At 35.5% G+C, this 27,068-nt stretch overlaps 1 protein-coding gene across 1 annotated transcript in view; it reads left to right on the forward strand.

Annotated features, from left to right (window-relative positions):
- The window catches only part of LOC138330691 (putative neural-cadherin 2), a 71,019-nt gene that overhangs the window by 7,386 nt on the left and 36,565 nt on the right, over nt 1-27,068 (forward strand). Inside the window, exons 2-15 of the mRNA XM_069278232.1 lie at nt 1,092-1,274; nt 3,583-3,823; nt 4,543-4,783; nt 5,407-5,515; nt 6,497-6,602; nt 10,195-10,472; nt 10,960-11,237; nt 11,607-12,068; nt 12,540-12,899; nt 13,392-13,605; nt 22,916-23,037; nt 23,234-23,401; nt 23,562-23,883; nt 24,285-24,736. Coding sequence (XP_069134333.1) covers nt 1,092-1,274; nt 3,583-3,823; nt 4,543-4,783; nt 5,407-5,515; nt 6,497-6,602; nt 10,195-10,472; nt 10,960-11,237; nt 11,607-12,068; nt 12,540-12,899; nt 13,392-13,605; nt 22,916-23,037; nt 23,234-23,401; nt 23,562-23,883; nt 24,285-24,736 — 3,536 coding nt within the window. The remainder of the gene's footprint in view (nt 1-1,091; nt 1,275-3,582; nt 3,824-4,542; nt 4,784-5,406; nt 5,516-6,496; nt 6,603-10,194; nt 10,473-10,959; nt 11,238-11,606; nt 12,069-12,539; nt 12,900-13,391; nt 13,606-22,915; nt 23,038-23,233; nt 23,402-23,561; nt 23,884-24,284; nt 24,737-27,068) is intronic.

Below are 27,068 nucleotides of genomic sequence, written 5' to 3' on the forward strand. Positions count from 1 at the left end.
ATCTGTAATGCTTTCCTATGGAGAATTTTAAGTTAAGGGATTCCTTATAAGTTAAGGAATGTTCATGAAACTGATACGTATACATAATCATGATGAACGGTCATATATGGAGAAAAGTATCTATAGAGCCAAACGCCTCTGTACTACTGAGCTAAATATGTCTTAGTTTCAGAATTTATATCTCTTCACTTCTTGGTTTGTGGATCTTTCAATAAATGGTCATTTTTATCAACATTTTACGTATTTTATCCATACAGTAAGTTTCACTGCACTGATTTTATTGTGTAAATTTCAGAAATGCCAATAGCTGTTAAAATAAAAAGGGCGAGGCGTAAAGAATTACAGGGACCTGACACCATTTTTTACCAACAGTATATAGGCCTATGTATACGCTATCCTTGATACTATAATATACATTGATATATGTCCCTGATCCCAGGGATCCCATTACCCAGGTCCCTGAGTAAGAATCACAACTTTAGTCGTTTGCTACTCCATTGCTATACAGAGGCAGTGATTTTCACAGATATAAACATGACAAATCGATCATTTTGTCTATCAATAATTAATGTGTGTTGTACGCCATCCGTAACACCGCGTTAATCAACTCAGATCTGACACAACTTGTCGGCAAACTGTCAGGTGTTACTTATTAGACTGTTTATCACACTGAGTTAAAAAAAAAGCCCGAGTTTCCTCTAACTCTTACGTCTGACTCCGACATAAAGCAATTAATAGCTGTATGACATATTCATATGGACCAAATAAAATTGAATGGGAAGCCATCGTAACTATAATCGTTGGACAATTTATAATCGATATGTCTAGATATGCATGAACGAGTTTCCAAATATTGAACCACAGGCTTTTATAGATATACATACACATCTTTATGTTTGTGGCTGTATCACATGTATTACAGCATTAACGGAAACAGAAAATATCGTATACATTAGCAAGAACAGACAAATATGGCCGATGCGATTATAATTTATGCCTTGGTTGATTCCACTAACGGATCTTGTATGCTTTAAAATTAAAACTTTAAATTAACGTGAATATTTATGAAACTTTTCTAACATTTTTTTCAGCGGAATATGAGCACACCTTGACTTTGACCGTTCTAAACATCAATGACGAAATCCCGAAATTCACCAACGTCCCCCGCCCAATGTTGGCCACGGTGAACGCCTGGGCCCCCGTGGGGACAGTGTTCTATACACTGACGGCCCTAGACCAGGACCCGGGCAGCACTCTAGGGTTCTATTTAGAAGGTATGCTATGTTTTCTTCTATTGATTTTCCGTTTCTGTCTCCCGTTGTTTTTGTGTGATTGATACCAGATAGCTAGTTTATTTAGCGTGATAGGCCTACCTATTCTCGGCCTTGATTGTAACATGTGATTATGATAACAATGTACAGATAATTTCATACATTTTCCAGAATCTAATTTCTTTACCGATTTATTAACATTCCATTCATTTATCTGTTTTGTGTTTTAATTGCAGTTCCGTTACCGTATTCTTGTTCGTTCGTCGTTTCTTAGAAATTCCATTGTCATTGAACACCGGAAGTGGAAGGTCTTACGGCTGCACCCGTTTGGCTTCCCTTCCACATTTTGATGTGAATACTTTGAACCAGTTGAATTTTGAGATGAATATAGTTATGTTCTGATGTCACTAGTTCCAAATTGTCTACATGTAATTATTTGCTCGCCTATTCGAAGAATAGGGGGAGCTAATGTTGTCACCCCGGCGTCGGCGTCAGCGTCAGCGTTGGCGTCCCATTTCCCGTTAAAGTTTTTGAGCAAGTTTCTATTTCGTCAATTGTTTAAGCTTAAGTCATCATAAATGTTTATGATTTTATTTTCCTAATGTGTATGGATGCTGAACGTGATAATACAACCAATTTCGGGCCCTTTAGGTTTTTTTGAGTCTGTTAATTTGTCATATTTCCATGTAAAAGTTTTTGAGCAAGTTTCTATTTTGTCTATTGTTTAAGCTTAAGTCATCATAAATGTTTATGATTTTATTTTCCTAATGTGTATGGATGCTGAACGTGATAATACAATCAATTTGGGGCCCTTTAGGTTTTTTTTAGTCTGTTAATTTGTCATATTTCCATGTTTAAATCGTAAATACTTGAACATCAACTTCTTCTGAATAGACGAGCTTTGCTGTTCTCCAACATCTCTTGTTTTTATGAGAAAACGTTCAAAGTTAGAGGTTTAAGAATTATTATTGATGTTGCAGGAACAAATTATAAGTTTGAGGTTGTTGAATCATTATTGATGTTACAAGAATAAGTTCTAAGTTTGAGGTTGTTGAATTATTATTGATGTTACAGGAACAAGATCTAAGTTTGAGGTTGTTGAATAATTATTGATGTTACAGGAACAAGATCTAAGTTTGAGGTTGTTGAATTATTATTGATGTTGCAGGAATAAGTTCTAAGTTTGAGGTTGTTGAATTATTATTGATGTTACAAGAATAAGTTCTAAGTTTGAGGTTGTTGAATTATTATTGATGTTACAGGCACAAGTTCTAAGTTTGAGGTTGTTGAATTATTATTGATGTTACAGGAACAAGTTCTAAGTCTGAGGTTGTTGAATTATTATTGATGTTACAGGCACAAGTTCTAAGTTTGAGGTTGTTGAATTATTATTGATGTTGCAGGAACAAGTTCTAAGTCTGAGGTTGTTGAATTATTATTGATGTTACAGGCACAAGTTCTAAGTTTGAGGTTGTTTAATTATTATTGATGTTGCAGGAACAAGTTCTAAGTCTGAGGTTGTTGAATTATTATTGATGTTACAGAAACAAGTTCTAAGTTTGAGGTTGTTGAATTATTATTGATGTTACAGGAACAAGTTCTAAGTTTGAGGTTGTTGAATTATTATTGATGTTGCAGGAATAAGTACTAAGTTTGAGGTTGTTGAATTATTATTGATGTAACAGGAACAAGATCTAAGTTTGAGGTTTTTGAATTATTATTGATGTTACAGAAACAAGTTCTAAGTCTGAGGTTTTGAGGATGTTGAATTATTATTGATGTTACAGGAACAAGTTCTAAGTTTGAGGTTGTTGAATTATTATTGATGTTACAGGAACAAGTTCTAAGTCTGAGGTTTTGAGGATGTTGAATTATCATTGATGTTGCAGGAATAAGTTCTAAGTCTGAGGTTGTTGAATTATTATTGATGTTGCAGGAATAAGTACTAAGTTTGAGGTTGTTGAATTATCATTGATGTTGCAGGAATAAGTTCTAAGTTTGAGGTGTTGAATTATTATTGATGTTGCAGGAATAAGTACTAAGTTTGAGGTTGTTGAATTATTATTGATGTTACAGGCACAAGTTCTAAGTCTGAGGTTGTTGAATTATTATTGATGTTACAGAAACAAGTTCTAAGTTTGAGGTTGTTGAATTATTATTGATGTTATAGGAACAAGTTCTAAGTTTGAGGTTGTTGAATTATTATTGATGTTGCAGGAATAAGTACTAAGTTTGAGGTTGTTGAATTATTATTGATGTTGCAGGAATAAGTACTAAGTTTTAGGTTGTTGAATTAGTATTGATGTTGCAGGAACAAGTTCTAAGTTTGAGGTTGCTGAGTTGACGGGAGAGGTTATGACCAAGGCCGTGCTAACACAGGATTATGACGAGGTTATAACAGTTTACTGTAAAGACACAAGCGTCAATCCTGGTAATACGGAACAGGTCAGCACCAGGGAGACAGTCTCCATAACAACCAAATATCGCTCTCCACAATTTTATCTCGCGGAGTACTACGGACATATCCCAGAAAATGCCCAACCAGGCCAATCGTAAGTTTCCTCTTAGGCCAGAGAGGTGTACATAGTCAGAACTATTCTGCTGTTCTATCTTTTGAAGTTTTTAAATAGACCTTGAGGTGGGTTCAATGCCTAAACAAAGGATGATAGAACAGAAGATTAATTTCAACTGAGGTGTACAGTTTATCAGAGATTGAAGACCATTATGATAAAGGAAGGTTTGATGTCTTAGTCCTGTGTCTAGCATAGGGACCTAGCACGGCTGTCCAACCAACATATCGTATTTGACCCAATTAGCGACCATGTCCCATTAAGCGCTCCTTCCCCTTTTTGAGGTCTTGATTTCAATTTCCCAGACATAGATAAAGACCAAAACTACAAAAAACGGTATAGATTTGCAGTAATTTTGTCATATTAACACCTTCTCATTTTGTCAATTTTTTAAACACCATAGGCACTTATTAGGTCGAAAACGGTACTAAAATATAATATATATTGTTGGTAGGGAATTTGTGCCAGGTCCCTGTGCTTAGTGTCTGCTAGTTGGCAATATATATGTTCATGAATATTAAGAAGACACAGAATTATTGTTTACCACAGACCACAATATATAACGACAGTGATAGTAACACCTGGAATATCGAGGAATGGGTGGATATAACGACAGTGATAGTAACTCCTTGAATATTGAGGATGGCGATATACTTACCAATCAGATTAATTATCTCTCAATTATCTCTCTGTATTTTCAGGTTTGATTTCCAGAACTCTGATTCCAATACTGTTGAGCTTCAAACAGTCAACTTCCAGAATGGGACGACAGCTTACTCCATCATCAACCCCCTGACTCTACGTCCCAGTGAACAGTTTGATATTTCACAGGACAGGAAAAAGCTGTTGACACTAAGGAACTACAATCATGAGGATAAGGCCCAATATAATCTACTTCTTCAGGCGACAGACAGCGCCTCAAAACTCTCCAGTACTGTTAGTGTAAGTATAGAGATCAAAGATACTTTAACAATTAGGCAGATAGATATTCATAGCTGTAGTTAGGCAGATAGATATTCATAGCCGTAGTTAGGCAGATAGATATTCATAGCTGTAGTTAGGCAGATAGATATCCATAGCTGTAGTTAGGCAGATAGATATTCATAGCTGTAGTTAGACAGATATACTTAAAGTTGTAGAAGTACGGCAGATTTTTATAAGTGTAGAAGTTTTAGACATGCAAATACTTAAGCTGTAGAAGTTAGACAGATGAAGTTAGGCAGATACTTATAGCTGTAGAAGTTAGGCAGATACGTTTAAGTGTAGAAGTTATGCAGATACCTATAGGTGTAAAAGTTAAACAGAAACGTTTAAGTGTAGAAGTAAGGCAGATAATTGAAGCTGTAGAGTTTATGCAGATACTAATAGTTGCTAGGCAGATACTTATATAACTGTAGAAGATGTCAATAGCTGTAGAAGGTAGGCAGATAGATGCTGTAGCTAAGACAGATAATCATGCATTTTGAGAGGTGATGTACATCTATTAAAATTTGACAACAATGTACCTGGTATTTTTATAATGTGTAACTCCTTATTTTCCATGACTCTTTGTTTCTCCTTGACAGCTGACGGTAAAAATCACAGATATAAATGAGTTTGATCCAGTTTTCCCTTTGTCGCCTGCTTTCTTTGTGGTTAAGGAGTCTCTGAATGTCGGTGACACAGCCATGACAAGTAAGATAAAGCAGATTTCTGATGTGTTTGAGGGGACTAATAACTTGACCACAAGGGGAGATAATCTCTATCTGTCCACAAAGGGAGATAATTTCTATCTGTCCACAAATTGAGATAATTTCAATCTGTCCACAAGTGGAGATAATTGCTATCAGTCCACAAGGGGAGATATTCTCTAGTAGGCTACAAGGGAAGAAAATCTCTATCTGTCCACAAGGGGAGATAATCTCTGTCCACAAGGGGAGATAATCTCTATTTGTCCTCAAGGGGAGATAATTTCTATCTGTCCACAAGGGGGTAAAATTTCTATCTGTCCACAAGGGGAGATAATTTCTATTTGTCCACAAGGGGAGATGATTTCTATCTGTCCACAAGGGGAGATAATTTCTATCTGTCCCCAAAGTGAGATGATATATTTCAAACCTGTCCACAAAGGAAGATCACTCTTGATTTCTATGAAGAAATTAAAAGCTTAATACTGTATCCACTTTCAGAAACAGTTTTATACATTTGGTTATATTTTTACTTCTCACACTATAGATCTGCCTATAAGGGCAGATAACTCTGATGGATCAGTACATGTAACAAATAATATCACTTTGATGTTATGTGACTAAATTTATTTCTATACTTACAAGTCAAGGAGCTTTCTCTGCTGATACAATGTATGTTATGCATTACCCAAAGTCATGGAATTTTTCATAATATAATAATATTCATTGAATATTGGTATGTTTTATAATATTGTATTGGAAAATAATATTTAAAATTTTTATTTTAACTAGCAATGTTACCCAAATTTAAAGGCCTACATGATGTTTAATTGTGGATTTCTAATGATTTTACAGCTTATTTCATTAACATATTAGTGTCAATAGACTGAAGGTAAAAACATCAGGTTTATAATTTTCACCATTTAAAACACCATGCTCTGTTTTTCATATTTATTGTTAACAATATTGAATGTGTAACATTTTTCAGTAAGTGCTACCGACAAAGACACAAGCTCAACAATCACGTACGATCTTGTGGATGACTGGTTTGAAGTTCAGAGTGTAAATAATGCAGCCAGTATCAAGATTAAACAGTGAGTACCATTCCTGTGTTTTTTTCTAGGGAAGCTTTCACCACCTCCTCTGGGGTCCAATCACACCATTGATAAGATATTCTTCCATATGATACTCAGATCAGTTATTCTAAAATAAATTTGTTGCATAGATCTTTCCTGAAAAATACTTAAGAGACTGAGGAATATAATACTAAGTGTTGAAATATGTGTAATCTTTACAGACGACTTGATTACAAGAATTTGACTGTTGAGATGTGAACTTTTTAACAGATGACTTGATAATGAGGAAGTGACTGTTGAGATATGAACTTCTGTCCATCCGTCCGTCCGTCCTTCCGTCTGTTAACAATTCTTGTTACCGCTATTTCTCAAGAAGTACTGAAGGAAGCTGTCTCAAATTTTATGCACATGGTCCCCTAAGTCCCTGGTTATGGAAATTGCATTTTAGTACCAATTGGTGAATGAGATGGCCGACAGACCCCCATCTTGGATTTTGATACTTTAAGCTTGTTACCACTATATTTCTCAGAAAGTATTGAAGGGATTAGCCTCAAATTTCATGTGCAGGTTTCCATAGGTCCCTGGTTAAGCATATTGCATTTTGGTACTGATCAGTGTACAGATGCCTGACAGGACGCCGTCATGATTTTGACAATTGAAGTTTGTTACCAATATTTCTCACAAAGAAATGTTCACCCGTCTCCAATTCGCCAAGGGCCCTTATTGTGCATATTACATTTTTGGACCGTTCGGTCTACAAATAGCAGACAGGCCATCATCTTGGAATTAGACATTTTGTTCCTGCTATTACACAGAAAGTATTGAAGAGATCCTTCTAAAATTTCATATGCAGGTTCCCCTTGTGCCCTAGCTTTGCATATTTCATTAAGGTACTGATCGTTGAAGAAGATGGCCGACAGGCCGCCATCTTGTATTTTGATAGTTGAAGTTTGTTACAGCTATTTCTCAGAAATTACTGAAAGGATCCTTCTCAAATTTCACATGTAGGTTCCCCTAGGAGTCTAGTTGTGCATATTGCATTTTGGGACTGATCTATCATAAAGATTGCCGACAGGTAGCCATCTTGGATTTTGATAATTGAAGTTTATTACTATAATATATCTCAGAAAGTACTCAAAAGGATCTTTCTCAAATTTTATATGTAATAATATGCAGTAAAAGTTTGAAATGCAGAGAAAAGATCCCTCTTTCATTTATTAGACATAGATCATTCTTTGGTGGGCGCCAAGATCCAAGTCTCAGACGACTTGATTATGGAATGTGACTGTTGAGATGTGATTTTTTTACAGTACAGACACCTTGCTTATGAGAATGTGACTGTTGAGATGTGATTTTTTTACAGTACAGACACCTTGATTATGAGAATGTGACTGTTGAGATGTGATTTTTTTACAGTACAGACACCTTGATTATGAGAATGTGACTGTTGAGATGTGATTTTTTTACAGTACAGACACCTTGATTATGAGAATGTGACTGTTGAGATGTGATTTTTGTTACAGACACCTTGATTATGAGAATGTGACTGTTGAGATGTGATTTTTGTTACAGACACCTTGATTATGAGAATGTGACTGTTGAGATGTGATTTTTTTACAGTACAGACACCTTGATTATGAGAATGTGACTGTTGAGATGTGATTTTTTTACAGTACAGACACCTTGATTATGAGAATGTGACTGTTGAGATGTGATTTTTTTACAGTACAGACACCTTGATTATGAGAATGTGACTGTTGAGATGTGATTTTTGTTACAGACACCTTGATTATGGAATGTGACTGTTGAGATGTGATTTTTTTACAGTACAGACACCTTGATTATGAGAATGTGACTGTTGAGATGTGATTTTTTTACAGTACAGACACCTTGATTATGAGAATGTGACTGTTGAGATGTGATTTTTTTTACAGTACAGACACCTTGATTATGAGAATGTGACTGTTGAGATGTGATTTTTGTTACAGACACCTTGATTATGGAATGTGACTGTTGAGATGTGATTTTTTTACAGTACAGACACCTTGCTTATGAGAATGTGACTGTTGAGATGTGATTTTTTTACAGTACAGACACCTTGATTATGAGAATGTGACTGTTGAGATGTGATTTTTGTTACAGACACCTTGATTATGAGAATGTGACTGTTGAGATGTGATTTTTTTTACAGTACAGACACCTTGATTATGAGAATGTGACTGTTGAGATGTGATTTTTTTACAGTACAGACACCTTGCTTATGAGAATGTGACTGTTGAGATGTGATTTTTTTACAGTACAGACACCTTGATTATGAGAATGTGACTGTTGAGATGTGATTTTTGTTACAGACACCTTGATTATGAGAATGTGACTGTTGAGATGTGATTTTTTTTACAGTACAGACACCTTGATTATGGAATGTGACTGTTGAGATGTGATTTTTTTACAGTACAGACACCTTGCTTATGAGAATGTGACTGTTGAGATGTGATTTTTTTACAGTACAGACACCTTGATTATGAGAATGTGACTGTTGAGATGTGATTTTTTTACAGTACAGACACCTTGCTTATGAGAATGTGACTGTTGAGATGTGATTTTTGTTACAGACACCTTGATTATGAGAATGTGACTGTTGAGATGTGATTTTTTTTACAGTACAGACACCTTGATTATGGAATGTGACTGTTGAGATGTGATTTTTTTTACAGTACAGACACCTTGCTTATGAGAATGTGACTGTTGAGATGTGATTTTTTTTACAGTACAGACACCTTGATTATGAGAATGTGACTGTTGAGATGTGATTTTTTTACAGTACAGACACCTTGCTTATGAGAATGTGACTGTTGAGATGTGATTTTTTTACAGTACAGACACCTTGCTTATGAGAATGTGACTGTTGAGATGTGATTTTTTTACAGTACAGACACCTTGCTTATGAGAATGTGACTGTTGAGATGTGATTTTTGTTACAGACACCTTGATTATGAGAATGTGACTGTTGAGATGTGATTTTTTTAACAGTACAGACACCTTGCTTATGAGAATGTGACTGTTGAGATGTGATTTTTTTTACAGTACAGACACCTTGATTATGAGAATGTGACTGTTGCATTGAGATGTGATTTTTTTACAGTACAGACACCTTGATTATGGAATGTGACTGTTGAGATGTGATTTTTTTACAGTACAGACACCTTGATTATGAGAATGTGACTGTTGAGATGTGATTTTTTTACAGTACAGACACCTTGATTATGAGAATGTGACTGTTGAGATGTGATTTTTTTACAGTACAGACACCTTGATTATGAGAATGTGACTGTTGAGATGTGATTTTTTTACAGTACAGACACCTTGATTATGAGAATGTGACTGTTGAGATGTGATTTTTTGTTACAGACACCTTGATTATGAGAATGTGACTGTTGAGATGTGATTTTTGTTACAGACACCTTGCTTATGAGAATGTGACTGTTGAGATGTGATTTTTTTACAGTACAGACACCTTGATTATGAGAATGTGACTGTTGAGATGTGATTTTTGTTACAGACACCTTGATTATGAGAATGTGACGGTTGAGATGTGAATTTTTTTTTACAGACGCCTTGATTATGAGAACACTCCCAACCACATGTTGAAATTCACCTTGTTGGCTGTGGACGATGGTGGCATCCTGGCTACCAGAAAGACCAGTTCTTTGTCTGTCATTGTAGAAATAGAGAATGTCAACACTTACCCACCAGTGTTTGTAGACTCATCTATGTCAATGAAAGTTCTGGACGATGCTGACGCACCAGGTGCAAGTATTGATAACAAACTTGTCCTTGATATGACAGCGTATGATCCAGACGGTGATGGCATATCATATCGATTTGGAGGTAAACTTTCTATTTCTCTGTGATTTTAGGAGTGTGTATTTTAAGTTAATTCAGGGGCTTTGTTTTTATGAAACTTTCGATGAAGACACTCATTACAGTTAAACCTGGTACAAGAGGAGTCATGCTTATATATTTACACTTACTAGGCTTGTTCACTATACACAACTGCATGGTAACATTGAACTTTGAACTTGCACATGAAAATGTTTTATGCAATGTACTGTATGGGGGCTACTTTTTAAGAAACACATGGCTTTGTTTACATTTTGATATACATCAATATTGGGCGCTAATATGCCCCATAGAATATATTCTTAGAGGAATTGCTCCATATAAGGATGATTAACATAAAAATGAAATCCAATCCCTAACGTTTTATGAGTTATTATACCGTACTTAAGAAATTTACAAAGAATTCAGGGTTAAATGTGATGGCACCCATAGTGAGCTTGGTAATCTTTAGTGGTGTTTTATTTGACTGTTTTAGCTGGAAATCATTCCATCTTTGATATCAATCCGCACACCGGTATCATCACGCTGAAAACTACAGCTAATGTAATTCCTGACAACGTGAATGAGTATAACTTTGAGGTTCTGGCCGTGGACGACAATGGATGCTGTAACGACAAGTCTATCCCACTAAAAACGGCCACGGCTCCAGTGACCGTGTACATCGTAGATGCTGTCAATCGTAAACCACGCTTCAACTGTAACTACAAACCTCAGTTGTTAGAAGAACAAAGTGCTGGAACTCATGTTGTTACGGTAGGTAGATAAGTGTAGAATTAACCTCAACATCTTCATTCAGTAAACAATATCTATAAATGAATGAGTAACAATTTAAGGTTAGTCAGCCATTTTTTGCTTTGGACAGTTTCGGAGATGGGACTGCCACCTGAACACTCCCAGCATTTGAATTAAATCCATCTTTTATTTATATTTGATGTTGATAAAATATATTTATAATGTCCACACTCTGAAACGTTTTTAATGGTTTAGATATTAATTGTTTGCGTTGTCAAGGTTACTTAAGTATTCCCTGATGAATGTCTGTAATCCTATTACAGAGAATATATCATTTATTTCCATTCAGTCTATAGCTGCTAACACTATTGAATGATTCCTACTTTTCAGACAACTGCTAACGATACGAGTCGAGGAGATAAGAGTGAACTCGTGTACAGTCTACGTCCTGATAGAAACTTCAACTCCTCCCGCTATTTCACCATTGATAAGAAGACTGGAGACATCACTACTACCCAGGTTATGAACAGGGAGGAGTTCTATGGTCCTATATCAATCACTGTCATGGCGACCGATCGTGGAGACCCGCCCCTTAGTGATCTGTGTACCTTTGTCGTGGAGCTTGTTGATACTAATGACAACACGCCTAGATTTACCTCCTCCGCCTACTCCCAGACATTGTATACAGGCTCCAGTGTGGGAACTGTGGGGATTGTTGTCTTAGCAACAGATGCAGACATCGGAGAAAATGCACGATTAACCTACGAGTTAACTGAGAATCCTGGCAATTATTTTGCTATTAACGACAATTCAAATGGTGTAATAACGATTGCCCAGAGTCTCAGCACCGCTGTAAGTAGATATGCTGCTATCCACGGTCTTGTTGAGGAGATTATGATATTAAGAATATTTGATTTTATTTCCAAAATCTAAAAACTGATCTTTAGCTTTTAGGCACGAATTGGCAAATCAGGGATTATAATCTGAGGGTTGGTGGTATGTGTTACCTTTTTGTGTGGGTATGTGTTGTAATGGTATGGTAAGGGTGATCAGGTGGTGTAGTGGTTAAGCCGCTCGCCTTTCACCTAGCCGACCGGGGTTCGATTCCACGGCACGGATGTGAAAAGGTCAGGGGTCACCTGCCCGATCACGTGGGTTTTCCACGGGCACTCCGGTTTCCTCCGACATGAAGACCCCTTGCGCGCTTACATCTGGGCCATCGAGAGTGATTTATATAAGTTGTATAACTTGTTTCTCAATCAATGTAAAATAAATAAAGTTTATATTAAATTTTATCATGGTATGCTATTTTATGTATTCTAGACTTCCAAGATACAACTGGTAGTGACGGCTCGAGACAATGGTAGTCCAAGTCAGCGTTCCAGTACTGCCACCATCACCATGACGTTACAGTCTGACTACGAACCACCAAGTACCTCTCAGTCACAGTACACCTTCACGATGAACGAGGTCGCAGACATCGGAACAGTCATAGGAAGCATCACTGTCACATCCAACGCCCAACAACCAGCCGTCAGTCTGCAGATTGTTAATAATGATAATAATTTGTTTGGGATTCGAGATTCTGCTGCCAACACGAACGGTGGATTTGATATCGTGATCAACAAGGAAAGGGTACAGTACGAACTGTATCCAACGTTACAGCTTGTTCTCAGAGCCTCCGTAAGTGTATATAGACGATCTTACATGTGTGGAGGTGTGATATGAAATTTATTAAAAATTTGTATGTTACTCGCCTAATGGCTTGTGGCGTATCAAATTATTCAATGATTTTAATAAACTACATATTACATAGATATTATTTATCACATAACTATTATAAAGGATTTATGTAAATGTAGACAAAACATTCATTTCTATATATGAGTGGCGGAATCAGCCTCGGATTTCACATTTCTGTCTACCGAGACAACCATCGAACGTCATATTGTTAATATATGACATCATGCATAGATACATGCATATATTTATAAAAACTGATGTTTTAAAAATTATTACATCGTACAATGAAATCTGTAACTCATCAAATAATATTTAAACCCTGTTCATATTCTTGTAATACATGTTCACAAGAAAGGGTCAAAATTTCGATTTCGGACCCCTTTTGCTCCAAATTAAAGATAACCACCTGAAGTGTATTTTTGATTTCCACAGAATGAACAATCTGAGCCACAAAATACATATGTTTTGATAAATATCCAAAATACGGACGCCAATATGCAGATCCCTACGTACCTCGGAGAACCATACATCAGTGCTGACAACTACAACATCAAACTAGATGTACTGGAGGGCCTACCTGCTCCGGAATCTGTCGGCTCTGTGGTGGCCATAGACGAGGACTTCACTCCGGCGTTTAGAAATGTACGTACATTTACTTCATCATGTAATTCAATAGTAAATCATGTTATACATCAATTCAAATATTCAATTGTATGTACGTTTATAACCCGGCTGTAACATGACTGTATTAAGTCTGCACATCAGGTTGATATTCAATAGTATGTACATTTATCTGGCCTTATAACCTGGCTGTAACATGACTGTATTAAGTCTACACATCAGGTTGATATTCAATAGTATGTACATTTATCTGGCCTTATAACCTGGCTGTAACATGACTGTATTAAGTCTACACATCAGGTTGATATTCAATAGTATGTACATTTATCTGGCCTTATAACCTGGCTGTAACATGACTGTATTAAGTCTACACATCAGGTTGATATTCAATAGTATGTATTTGTTTATCTGGCCTTATAACCTGGCTGTAACATGACTGTATTAAGTCTACACATCAGGTTGATATTCAATAGTATGTACATTTATCTGGCCTTATAACCTGGCTGTAACATGACTGTATTAAGTCTACACATCAGGTTGATATTCAATAGTATGTACATTTATCTGGCCTTATAACCTGGCTGTAACATGACTGTATTAAGTCTACACATCAGGTTGATATTCAATAGTATGTACATTTATCTGGCCTTATAACCTGGCTGTAACATGACTGTATTAAGTCTACACATCAGGTTGATATTCAATAGTATGTATTTGTTTATCTGGCCTTATAACCTGGCTGTAACATGACTGTATTAAGTCTACACATCAGGTTGATATTCAATAGTATGTGCGTTTATCTGGCCTTATAACCTGGCTGTAACATGACTGTATTAAGTCTACACATCAGGTTGATATTCAATAGTATATGTACGTTTATCTGGCCTTATAACCTGGCTGTAACATGACTGTATTAAGTCTACACATCAGGTTGATATTCAATAGTATGTACATTTATCTGGCCTTATAACCTGGCTGTAACATGACTGTATTAAGTCTACACATCAGGTTGATATTCAATAGTATGTACATTTATCTGGCCTTATAACCTGGCTGTAACATGACTGTATTAAGTCTACACATCAGGTTAATATTCAATAGTATGTACATTTATCTGGCCTTATAACCCGGCTGTAACATGACTGTATTAAGTCTACACATCAGGTTGATATTCAATAGTATGTACATTTATCTGGCCTTATAACCTGGCTGTAACATGACTGTATTAAGTCTACACATCAGGTTGATATTCAATAGTATGTACATTTATCTGGCTTTATAACCCGGCTGTAACATGACTATATTAAGTCTACACATCAGGTTAATATTCAATAGTATGTACATTTATCTGGCCTTATAACCCGGCTGTAACATGACTGTATTAAGTCTACACATCAGGTTGATATTCAATAGTATGTACATTTATCTGGCCTTATAACCTGGCTGTAACATGACTGTATTAAGTCTACACATCAGGTTGATATTCAATAGTATGTACGTTTATCTGGCCATATAACCCGGCTGTAACATGACTATATTAAGTCTACACATCAGGTTAATATTCAATAGTATGTACATTTATCTGGCCTTATAACCCGGCTGTAACATGACTGTATTAAGTCTACACATCAGGTTGATATTCAATAGTATGTACATTTATCTGGCCTTATAACCTGGCTGTAACATGACTGTATTGGTCTATTCACAGTCTATATCTGGCCTTTTAACCTGGCTGTAACATGACTGTATTAAGTCTACACATCAGGTTGATATTCAATAGTATGTACGTTTATCTGGCCTTATAACCTGGCTGTAACATGACTGTATTAAGTCTACACATCAGGTTGATATTCAATAGTATGTATTTGTTTATCTGGCCTTATAACCTGGCTGTAACATGACTGTATTAAGTCTACACATCAGGTTGATATTCAATAGTATGTACATTTATCTGGCCTTATAACCTGGCTGTAACATGACTGTTTTAAGTCTACACATCAGGTTGATATTCAATAGTATGTATATGTTTATCTGGCCTTATAATTATAACCCGGCTGTAACATGACTGTATTAAGTCTACACATCAGGTTAATATTCAATAGTATGTGCGTTTATCTGGCTTTATAACCTGGCTGTAACATGACTGTATTAAGTCTACACATCAGGTTGATATTCAATAGTATGTACATTTATCTGGCCTTATAACCCAGCTGTAACATGACTGTATTAAGTCTACACATCAGGTTGATATTCAATAGTATGTACATTTATCTGGCCTTATAACCTGGCTGTAACATGACTGTATTAAGTCTACACATCAGGTTGATATTCAATAGTATGTGCGTTTATCTGGCCTTATAACCTGGCTGTAACATGACTGTATTAAGTCTACACATCAGGTTGATATTCAATAGTATGTATATGTTTATCTGGCATTATAACCTGGCTGTAACTAAGTCTACACATCAGGTTAATATTCAATAGTATGTACGTTTATCTGGCCTTATAACCTGGCTGTAACATGACTGTATTAAGTCTACACATCAGGTTGATATTCAATAGTATGTACATTTATCTGGCCTTATAACCCAGCTGTAACATTACTGTATTAAGTCTACACATCAGGTTAATATTCAATAGTATGTATATGTTTATCTGGCCTTATAACCCAGCTGTAACATGACTGTAAAGTCTACACATCATCAGGTTAATATTCAATAGTATGTATATGTTTATCTGGCCTTATAACCCAGCTGTAACATTACTGTATTAAGTCTACACATCAGGTTGATATTCAATTATATGTACATTTATCTGGCCTTATAACCCAGCTGTAACATGACTGTATTAAATCTACACATCAGGTTGATATTCAATAGTATGTACATTTATCTGGCCTTATAACCTGGCTGTAACATGACTGTATTAAGTCTACAAATCAGGTTAATATTCAATAGTATGTACATTTATCTGGCCTTATAACCTGGCTGTAACATGACTGTATTAAGTCTACACATCAGGTTGATATTCAATAGTATGTAAATGTTTATCTGGCATTATAACCTGGCTGTAACTAAGTCTACACATCAGGTTAATATTCAATAGTATGTACATTTATCTGGCCTTATAACCTGGCTGTAACATGACTGTATTAAGTCTACACATCAGGTTGATATTCAATAGTATGTACATTTATCTGGCCTTATAACCCGGCTGTAACATGACTGTATTAAGTCTACACATCAGGTTGATATTCAATAGTATGTACATTTATCTGGCCTTATAACCCGGCTGTAACATGACTGTATTAAGTCTACACATCAGGTTGATATTCAATAGTATGTAAATGTTTATCTGGCCTTATAACCTGGCTGTAACTAAGTCTACACATCAGGTTAATATTCAATAGTATGTACATTTATCTGGCCTTATAACCCGGCTGTAACATGACTGTATTAAGTCTACACATCAGGTTGATATTCAATAGTATGTGCGTTTATCTGGCTTTATAACCTGGCTGTAACATATGACTGTATTAAGTCTACACATCAGGTTTATATTCAATAGTATGTAAATGTTTATCTGGCCTTATAACCTGGCTGTAACATGACTGTATTAAGTCTACACATCAGGTTAATATTCAATAGTATGTACATTTATCTGGCCTTATAACCCGGCTGTAACATTACTGTGTTAAGTCTACACATCAGGTTAATATTCAATAGTATGTACATTTATCTGGCCTTATAACCGGCTGTAACATGACTGTATTAAGTCTTCACATCAGGTTGATATTCAATAGTATGTACATTTATCTGGCCTTATAACCCGGCTGTAACATGACTGTATTAAGTCTACACATCAGGTTGATATTCAATAGTATGTGCGTTTATCTGGCCTTATAACCTGGCTGTAACATGACTATATTAAGTCTACACATCAGGTAATATTCAATAGTTATGTACATTTATCTGGCCTTATAACCTGGCTGTAACATGACTGTATTAAGTCTACACATCAGGTTTATATTCAATAGTATGTATGTTTATCTGGCCTTATAACCTGGCTGTAACATGACTGTATTAAGTCTACACATCAGGTTAATATTTCAATAGTATGTATGTTTATCTGGCCTTATAACCTGGCTGTAACATGACTGTATTAAGTCTACACACATCAGGTTAATATTCTGTAAATATTATTATTTTAATATAATGTACATTTATCTGGCCTATAACCTGGGGTTTTCATACTGTATTACAGTACCTTCCTCATCTTAAACTAATTAAATGCTTTTATTCTGGCCTTCCAGAACATTATTATTAACTTCCCTCTAATTTCTTCTCAACATTTTCTTATTACTTCAACCTGAAATTCAATTTTCCACAAAGGCTTTTTTCCTTTTCAATCTTCCTCATCTGGTTGATCAACTTTAACATGATTTTTATTTCTTTTCACATCAGGTTATATATCCTCTCCCTCAAATGTTTATAATATACACGTAAGTCAACCTAAAATGTACATTTGGTTTATAAACAGGCTTCTACCTTCCTACATCCAATCTTTAAACTTCCCATCTATATTTCATGCCCTAATCCCTATTAAGTTAAGTCCAACCTCCCTCCATATTTACTTTCCTTGGCCTTTCCTGTAACATGACTGTATTAAGTCTACTTACTCCTAATGATACCTTCCTATAACATTTCTACTAAGTTGATATCAGTTTTTGCTTAATTTATCTGGCCTTTCCCCTGTAACATGACTTAACTTATGTCTACACCTCTCTATTTCTTCCCTATTCCTCTCTTCCAACCTCCAACCTCCCTCCACTTTATTTCCCCTCTTCCCATCTCTATATCCCTCTAATGTTCAGTCATGTCTCAAACTAATGTCCCTCTAATTCAAAGTATTAATATTCTTCCCTATATAACATCTCTTAACCAACCTCCATTAAGTATCCCTCCACTTGTTTATGTACTTTCCTTATAACCAGCTGAAACTCTTGTATCTCTTAACTTCATCTTATTTCATTCCCTATTCCTTATTTAACCTCCACCTTTATCTTGTCCTTTCCCCTCTAACCATTTTAGATTTTCCTGTAATCAATAAGTATGTCCATTTGATCTATTATAACCCTAAACTGTTTAAAGTGCTATCAGGTTATCCAGGTCTTCCCAACTGACCTCCCCATTTCTGTCCACATTTCCCACTCAGTTTGTTGCAGAGTTCCATCTTCCCTTCCTCCTTTTTTCTCTGACCTCCCTTTCACTTTACTTTATAACCCCTTTCCTTCTCTCCCTGGTATTAACCTTTAATTCAATTTGATATTTTATTACAGGCCTCTCTTCAGCCATCCAATCTCTGTAGCAACCTCCCTCCACTTTCTTTCAACTTCCCCTTTTCCATTTATAGTATTTTTTGCTGACCTTTGGAACATGACTCCCTCCATCTCTTCCCTTCCCCTATTTAAAGAATCACTGACCTCCCCTCCACTTTTCATTCCCATCCCCTTTTCCAACTCTGACCTCCCTCCACTCTCTTTCCCTTCCCCTCTTAACCCATACATCTGACCCTCCTTCCACTTTCTCTCCTTCTCGCCATCTTCTCCCATCTCTGACTCCCCACCCACAACTCTTTCCCTTCCCCTTTATCCAATCCTGACGCTCCCTCCACTCTCTTCCACTCCCTTTCTTACCCATCTTCTGAGAACTCCCTCCACACTACTTCCCCTTTCCTTTCTTTCAATTATCTGACCTCTCTATTGCCAACTTATATAGAGAAGTTTTTCTTGTTTATTCTCCATATCTTTGTAATGACCTTTGTATAGTTTTTTGAGAATTCTTTAAATGAAAACATTATTGATACCAGCCACTGCCAACAGTAAATGAAACAGATAAAGTGGAGCACAAGGAACAATGCTCCGACGATATCATCATACTTCAACAGTAATGCATTCAGTGTACCAGAGGACGTACAGATTCTTACCTCTGTAGGTGGACTGCTCACCACCGCCACTGAATGTACGATTCAGGTTTGTAGTACCTCCGTCTATGGTCGAATATATAAAAACAATTTGTAGAAATTACTTAAATGAAGTGCAATATCATTGCTACTAAAGTCTTCGTAAGCATGTGACTAGTAATGTCATGATAGCTTACGGGGTATGTGATTGTCTCTTTATTACTTAGTTTCTCTGTATTCATTGTCATGTCCGTACAATAGGTTCATGTGTTACGTTATTACCATGGTAACATTTCTGTATTATTGTCATGTCGTACAATAGGTCATGTTGTTACGTTTTACCCATGGTAACATTTCTGTATTATTGTCATGTCGTACAACAGAGTCAATGTGTTACATTTTACCATGGTAACATTTCTAATTATTATTGTCATGTTGTACAACTCAGGTCACATGTGTTACATTTTACCATGGTAACCATTTCTGTATTATTGTCATGTTTGTACAACAGGTCATGTGTTACATTTTACCATGGTAACATATTCTGTATTATTGTCATGTTGTTACAAGACAGGTCATGTGATATACGTTTTAAACCATGGTATCATTTCTGTCTTATTATAATGTTGTACAACAGGTCACATATTACGTTTTTACCATGGTAACATTTCTGTATATTATTATAATTGTTGTTACAACAGGTCACATGTTACGGTTTACCATGGTAACATTTCTGTATTATTTAATAATGTTGTACAACAGGTCATGTCTTACGTTTTACATCATGGTAACATCTCTGTATTATTAATTTCAAGTTTGTACAACAGAGTCATTGTGTTATACATTTTACCATGGTAACAATTTCTGTAATTATTATAATTTTGTACAACAGTGTCATGTATTGCGTTATTTAACCATGGTAACATCTCTGTATTATTCGTCATGTTGTACAACAGGTCATTGTTATTACGTATTTTAATAACCATGGTAAACATTTCTGTATTATTATAATGTTGTACAACAGGTCACATGTTACGTTTTACCGATGGTAACATTTCTGTATTATTATAATGTGTTGTACAACAGGTCATGGTGTTACGTTTTACCATGGTAAACATGTTCTGTAATTGTTATAATGTTGTGTACAAACAGGTCATTCTTGTTACGTTTTACCATGGTAACATTTCTGTATTATTGTCCATGTTGTACAACAGGTCACATGTTACGTTTTTACCATGGTAACATTTTCCGTCTGTATTATTGTCATGTCGTACAATAGGTCATGTGTTACGTTTTACCATGGTAACATTATTTCTGTATTATCATGTGTTACGTTTTACCATAATGATGTACAACAGGTCATACCATGTTACATTTTACATTTTACCATGGTAACATTTCTGTATTATTGTCATGTTGTACAACAGGTCATGTGTTACGTTTTACCATGGTAACATTTCTGTATTATTATAATGTTGTACAACAGGTCATGTGTTACGTTTTACCATGGTAACATTTCTGTATTATTGTCATGTTGTACAACAGGTCACATGTTACGTTTTACCATGGTAACATTTCTGTATTATTATAATGTTGTACAACAGGTCATGTGTTACGTTTTACCATGGTAACATTTCTGTATTATTGTCATGTTGTACAACAGGTCACATGTTACGTTTTACCATGCTAACATTTCTGTATTATTGTCATGTTGTACAACAGGTCATGTGTTACATTTTACCATGCTAACATTTCTGTATTATTGTCATGTTGTACAACAGGTCATGTGTTACATTTTACCATGGTAACATTTCTGTATTATTATAATGTTGTACAACAGGTCATGTGTTACGTTTTACCATGGTAACATTTCTGTATTATTATAATGTTGTACAACAGGTCATGTGTTACGTTTTACCATGGTAACATTTCTGTATTATTATCATGTTGTACAACAGGTCATGTGTTACATTTTACCATGGTAACATTTCTGTATTATTGTCATGTTGTACAACAGGTCATGTGTTACGTTTTACCATGGTAACATTTCTGTATTATTGTCATGTTGTACAACAGGTCATGTGTTACATTTTACCATGGTAACATTTCTGTATTATTGTCATGTTGTACAACAGGTCATGTGTTACGTTTTACCATGGTAACATTTCTGTATTATTGTCATGTTGTACAACAGGTCACATGTTACGTTTTACCATGGTAACATTTCCGTATTATTGTCATGTTGTACAACAGGTCATGTGTTACGTTTTACCATGCTAACATTTCTGTATTATTATAATGTTGTACAACAGGTCACATGTTACGTTTTACCATGGTAACATCTCTGTATTATTATAATGTTGTACAACAGGTCATGTGTTACGTTTTACCATGGTAACATCTCTGTATTATTAATTTCATGTTGTACAACAGGTCATGTGTTACATTTTACCATGGTAACATTTCTGTATTATTATAATGTTGTACAACAGGTCATGTGTTGCGTTTTACCATGGTAACATTTCTGTATTATTATAATGTTGTACAACAGGTCATGTGTTGCGTTTTACCATGGTAACATCTCTGTATTATTGTCATGTTGTACAACAGGTCATGTGTTACGTTTTACCATGGTAACATTTCTGTATTATTGTCATGTTGTACAACAGGTCATGTGTTACGTTTTACCATGGTAACATTTCTGTATTATTGTCATGTTGTACAACAGGTCACATGTTACGTTTTACCATGGTAACATTTCTGTATTATTATCATGTTGTACAACAGGTCACATGTTACGTTTTACCATGGTAACATTTCCGTATTATTGTCATGTTGTACAACAGTTCACATGTGTTGCATTTTACCATGCTAACATTTCTGTATTATTGTCATGTTGTACAACAGGTCATGTGTTGCGTTTTACCATGGTAACATTTCTGTATTATTATAATGATGTACAACAGGTCATGTGTTACGTTTTACCATGGTAACATTTCTGTATTATTATAATGTTGTACAACAGGTCATGTGTTGCGTTTTACCATGGTAACATTTCTGTATTATTATAATGTTGTACAACAGGTCATGTGTTACGTTTTACCATGGTAACATTTCTGTATTATTATAATGTTGTACAACAGGTCATGTGTTACGTTTTACCATGGTAACATTTCTGTATTATTATAATGTTGTACAACAGGTCATGTGTTGCGTTTTACCATGCTTACATCTTTATATTTTTGTCATGTTGTACAACAGGTCACATGTTACGTTTTACCATGGTAACATTTCCGTATTATTAAAATGTTGTATAACAGGTCACATGTTACGTTTTACCATGCTAACATTTCTGTATTATTTTAATGTTGCAGGTCATGTGTTTCGATTTACCATGGATTGCAGCATTTCTATTGGCGTTATTCCGTTTGCTGTGAACTGGACAAGTGGTGTGATCTATGTGTCCGGAAAGCTTGACTACGAGACAACACAGAGTGTAAGTTATATCATAACAAATTGATCGTTATCAATTACATAGCAAGAAAAACTCAGTTAAAAAGTACTAACTGATGAACTTAGTGTAGGAGGTTTTATATATATTATGTTAAATACACCATTGTACTATTGCTCTACTGTTTATTGTGAAAATACCTGCTATTTTCTTAAATGTTTTCTCTCTTTTTGTCTTCCAGTATAATTGTATTGCCAAAGTTTTTGATGGGAAGTACACAGCACAGACAAATGTGAATATAACAGTTCTGGATGTTAATGACAACCCACCCACCTTCTCACAGTCCAAATACACTTTCAGTAACATTAACGAGGGCGACTACCGCAACAATCCCTTCTGGCTTGGACAGGTAAGAAACACAATGTAACAATATACATATGTAGGTTCAGTTTATAAACAAAGCTTTGTGTTGTAGCTGTATTCAATATTATATTATTCATCTAGGTATCCATGGTAACACAGACAAATAACCGAAATTTGTTTATTGTATACAATGTTTATCATTCTAGGTGATGGCTACAGACGCTGACACCGGTCGAGTGTCTCAGACAAACATCAGGTACAGTATATTAACTGCTCCAGGCGACACGTCCATCAGCAGCACGTTTGAACTTGACCCCATAACAGGAAATCTTACAGTTAAGGGAATACTGGACCGGGAGAGTCAGCCAACGATAGCGTTTATTGTCAGTGCAGTGGACGAACCCTCGTCCAGTCTCCAATTGACTAGTTACGCCACTGTGGAAATCAACCCGAGGGACATGAACGACAACAGCCCTGAATTTGACAATAGCACACTACAGGGCAGTGTGAGAGAAGAGCTTCCCTCAGGTAAATCTCTGTACCATCATCTTACCTTTTAAAAGTCTGATTAAAGGCCTTTGTCATATATATGCAATGTAGTAAGAGAGTCAGCAGACTAAAAGTACTATAATTGTATTCCACCCAATAAGCACCCGAATAAGGGATCACCTAATAGAATTCAATTTGGGCTAGGCTTTCATAAAACCATTACAAAAAGTGAGCCAAAAGTAATTTTGCTAAAGAAATGAATAAAGTTTTCTAATTTTCTGTCTGCATTTAATTAGAGGTAAGTGAAATTGATGCCTAAAAAGAGGGGGGATACTCTTTACTAAGATAACCAGGATTTTTTGTTTTTCTCAGAACTATGTTAGCTCTACTGATGGTTTGCTATTGTTTATGATAATTAAGAATAAATGATAATGTTTCAGGGACGGATGTGATGACAGTTATTGCCATTGATATTGACTCAGGACCTAACGGTGAGGTTGCCTATGCCTTGGTCGCCACATCTGACCCTGCAGTGTTTGTAATCCCCAACAGAAACTTAGGACAGATTAAAACCAATGCACGTATTGACCGCGAGCAGAATGCCTATTTTGAAGTTCCACTAACGGCTCAAGATGGTGCCACTGGTGCTACATCCCGAACTACGACTGGAACAGCTACCATCTATGTGATTGACATCAATGACAACAGTCCTCGCTGTAACGACAGTCTACAGGCCGTCACCATACCAGAGTCTCAGGGAGGCGCCATTACTGCTGTCCATGCCTACGACCCTGATGTCTCTGATGTTCTGTCGTACAAAGTCTCTGTCACAGATTTCGTCCATTTTGCCACAGAGCAGATCGACAGTGTGGCTTACCTCGTAGTTCATAATGTAAGTATGATAATTGTATATGTAACTTTTTTTTTTCAATAAATACCTCGTCTCTAATATACACACTCTTCGTCCATCTGATTTTGCAATTATTTTTCCAATTTTTTTCAAGTCACAAAACTTACCATCTCAATGTCAGCTATCAACATTATGAAGTGATTCAAGTTTACTTATACACAGGTGCAGCTTATTGTCCAGAAAATACGGTAATCAATTCAGAATTGGTTCTCAAAAGACAACAACACATGACATTGTATATTTACATTTGATGCAGTCTCCTGACAGACTTCGGAGTATGAAAGTTTGGATTCTATTATAAACATCACACACCCATCTTGAAAAAGTCTTGTTCCCCTATTGTGTTTATTGGAAAAGAGTTATCTGATCACTATTCTAGGGTGTTTATTGGAATAGAGTTATCTGATCACTATACTAGGGTGTTTATTGGAATAGAGTTATCTGATCACTATACTAGGGTGTTTATTGGAATAGTTAGAGTTATCTGATCACTATACTATTGTGTTTATTGGAATAGAGTTATCTGATCACTATACTAGGGTGTTTATTGGAATAGAGTTATCTGATCACTATACTAGGGTGTTTATTGGAATAGAGTTATCTGATCACTATACTAGGGTGTTTATTGGAATAGAGTTATCTGATCACTATACTAGGGTGTTTATTGGAATAGAGTTATCTGATCACTATACTAGGGTGTTTATTGGAATAGAGTTATCTGATCACTATACTAGGGTGTTTATTGGAATAGAGTTATCTGATCACTATACTAGGGTGTTTATTGGAATAGAGTTATCTGATCACTTTACTAGGGTGTTTATTGGAATAGAGTTATCTGATCACTATACTAGGGTGTTTATTGGAATAGAGTTATCTGATCACTATACTAGGGTGTTTATTGGAATAGAGTTATCTGATCACTATACTAGAGTGTTTATTGGAATAGAGTTATCTGATCACTATACTAGGGTGTTTATTGGAATAGAGTTATCTGATCACTATACTAGGGTGTTTATTGGAATAGAGTTATCTGATCACTATACTAGGGTGTTTATTGGAATAGAGTTATCTGATCACTATACTAGGGTGTTTATTGGAATAGAGTTATCTGATCACTATACTAGGTGTTTATTGGAATAGAGTTATCTGATCACTATACTAGGGTGTTTATTGGAATAGAGTTATCTGATCACTATACTAGGGTGTTTATTGGAATAGAGTTATCTGATCACTTTACTAGGGTGTTTATTGGAATAGAGTTATCTGATCACTATACTAGGGTGTTTATTGGAATAGAGTTATCTGATCACTATACTAGGGTGTTTATTGGAATAGAGTTATCTGATCACTATACTAGGGTGTTTATTGGAATAGAGTTATCTGATCACTATACTAGGGTGTTTATTGGAATAGAGTTATCTGATCACTATACTAGGGTGTTTATTGGAATAGAGTTATCTGATCACTATACTAGGGTGTTTATTGGAATAGAGTTATCTGATCACTATACTAGGGTGTTTATTGGAATAGAGTTATCTGATCACTATACTAGGGTGTTTATTGGAATAGAGTTATCTGATCACTATACTAGGGTGTTTATTGGAATAGAGTTATCTGATCACTATACTAGGGTGTTTATTGGAATAGAGTTATCTGATCACTATACTAGGGTGTTTATTGGAATAGAGTTATCTGATCACTATACTAGGGTGTTTATTGGAATAGAGTTATCTGATCACTATACTAGGGTGTTTATTGGAATAGAGTTATCTGATCACTATACTATTGTGTTTATTGGAATAGAGTTATCTGATCACTATACTAGGGTGTTTATTGGAATAGAGTTATCTGATCACTATACTAGGGTGTTTATTGGAATAGAGTTATCTGATCACTATACTAGGGTGTTTATTGGAATAGAGTTATCTGATCACTATACTAGGGTGTTTATTGGAATAGAGTTATCTGATCACTATACTATTGTGTTTATTGGAATAGAGTTATCTGATCACTATACTAGGGTGTTTATTGGAATAGAGTTATCTGATCACTATACTAGGGTGTTTATTGGAATAGAGTTATCTGATCACTATACTAGGGTGTTTATTGGAATAGAGTTATCTGATCACTATACTAGGGTGTTTATTGGAATAGAGTTATCTGATCACTATACTAGGGTGTTTATTGGAATAGAGTTATCTGATCACTATACTAGGGTGTTTATTGGAATAGAGTTATCTGATCACTATACTAGGGTGTTTATTGGAATAGAGTTATCTGATCACTATACTAGGGTGTTTATTGGAATAGAGTT

The sequence above is a fragment of the Argopecten irradians genome, chromosome 9 (assembly GCF_041381155.1).
Source record: "Argopecten irradians isolate NY chromosome 9, Ai_NY, whole genome shotgun sequence".
NCBI lineage: Eukaryota > Metazoa > Mollusca > Bivalvia > Pectinida > Pectinidae > Argopecten > Argopecten irradians.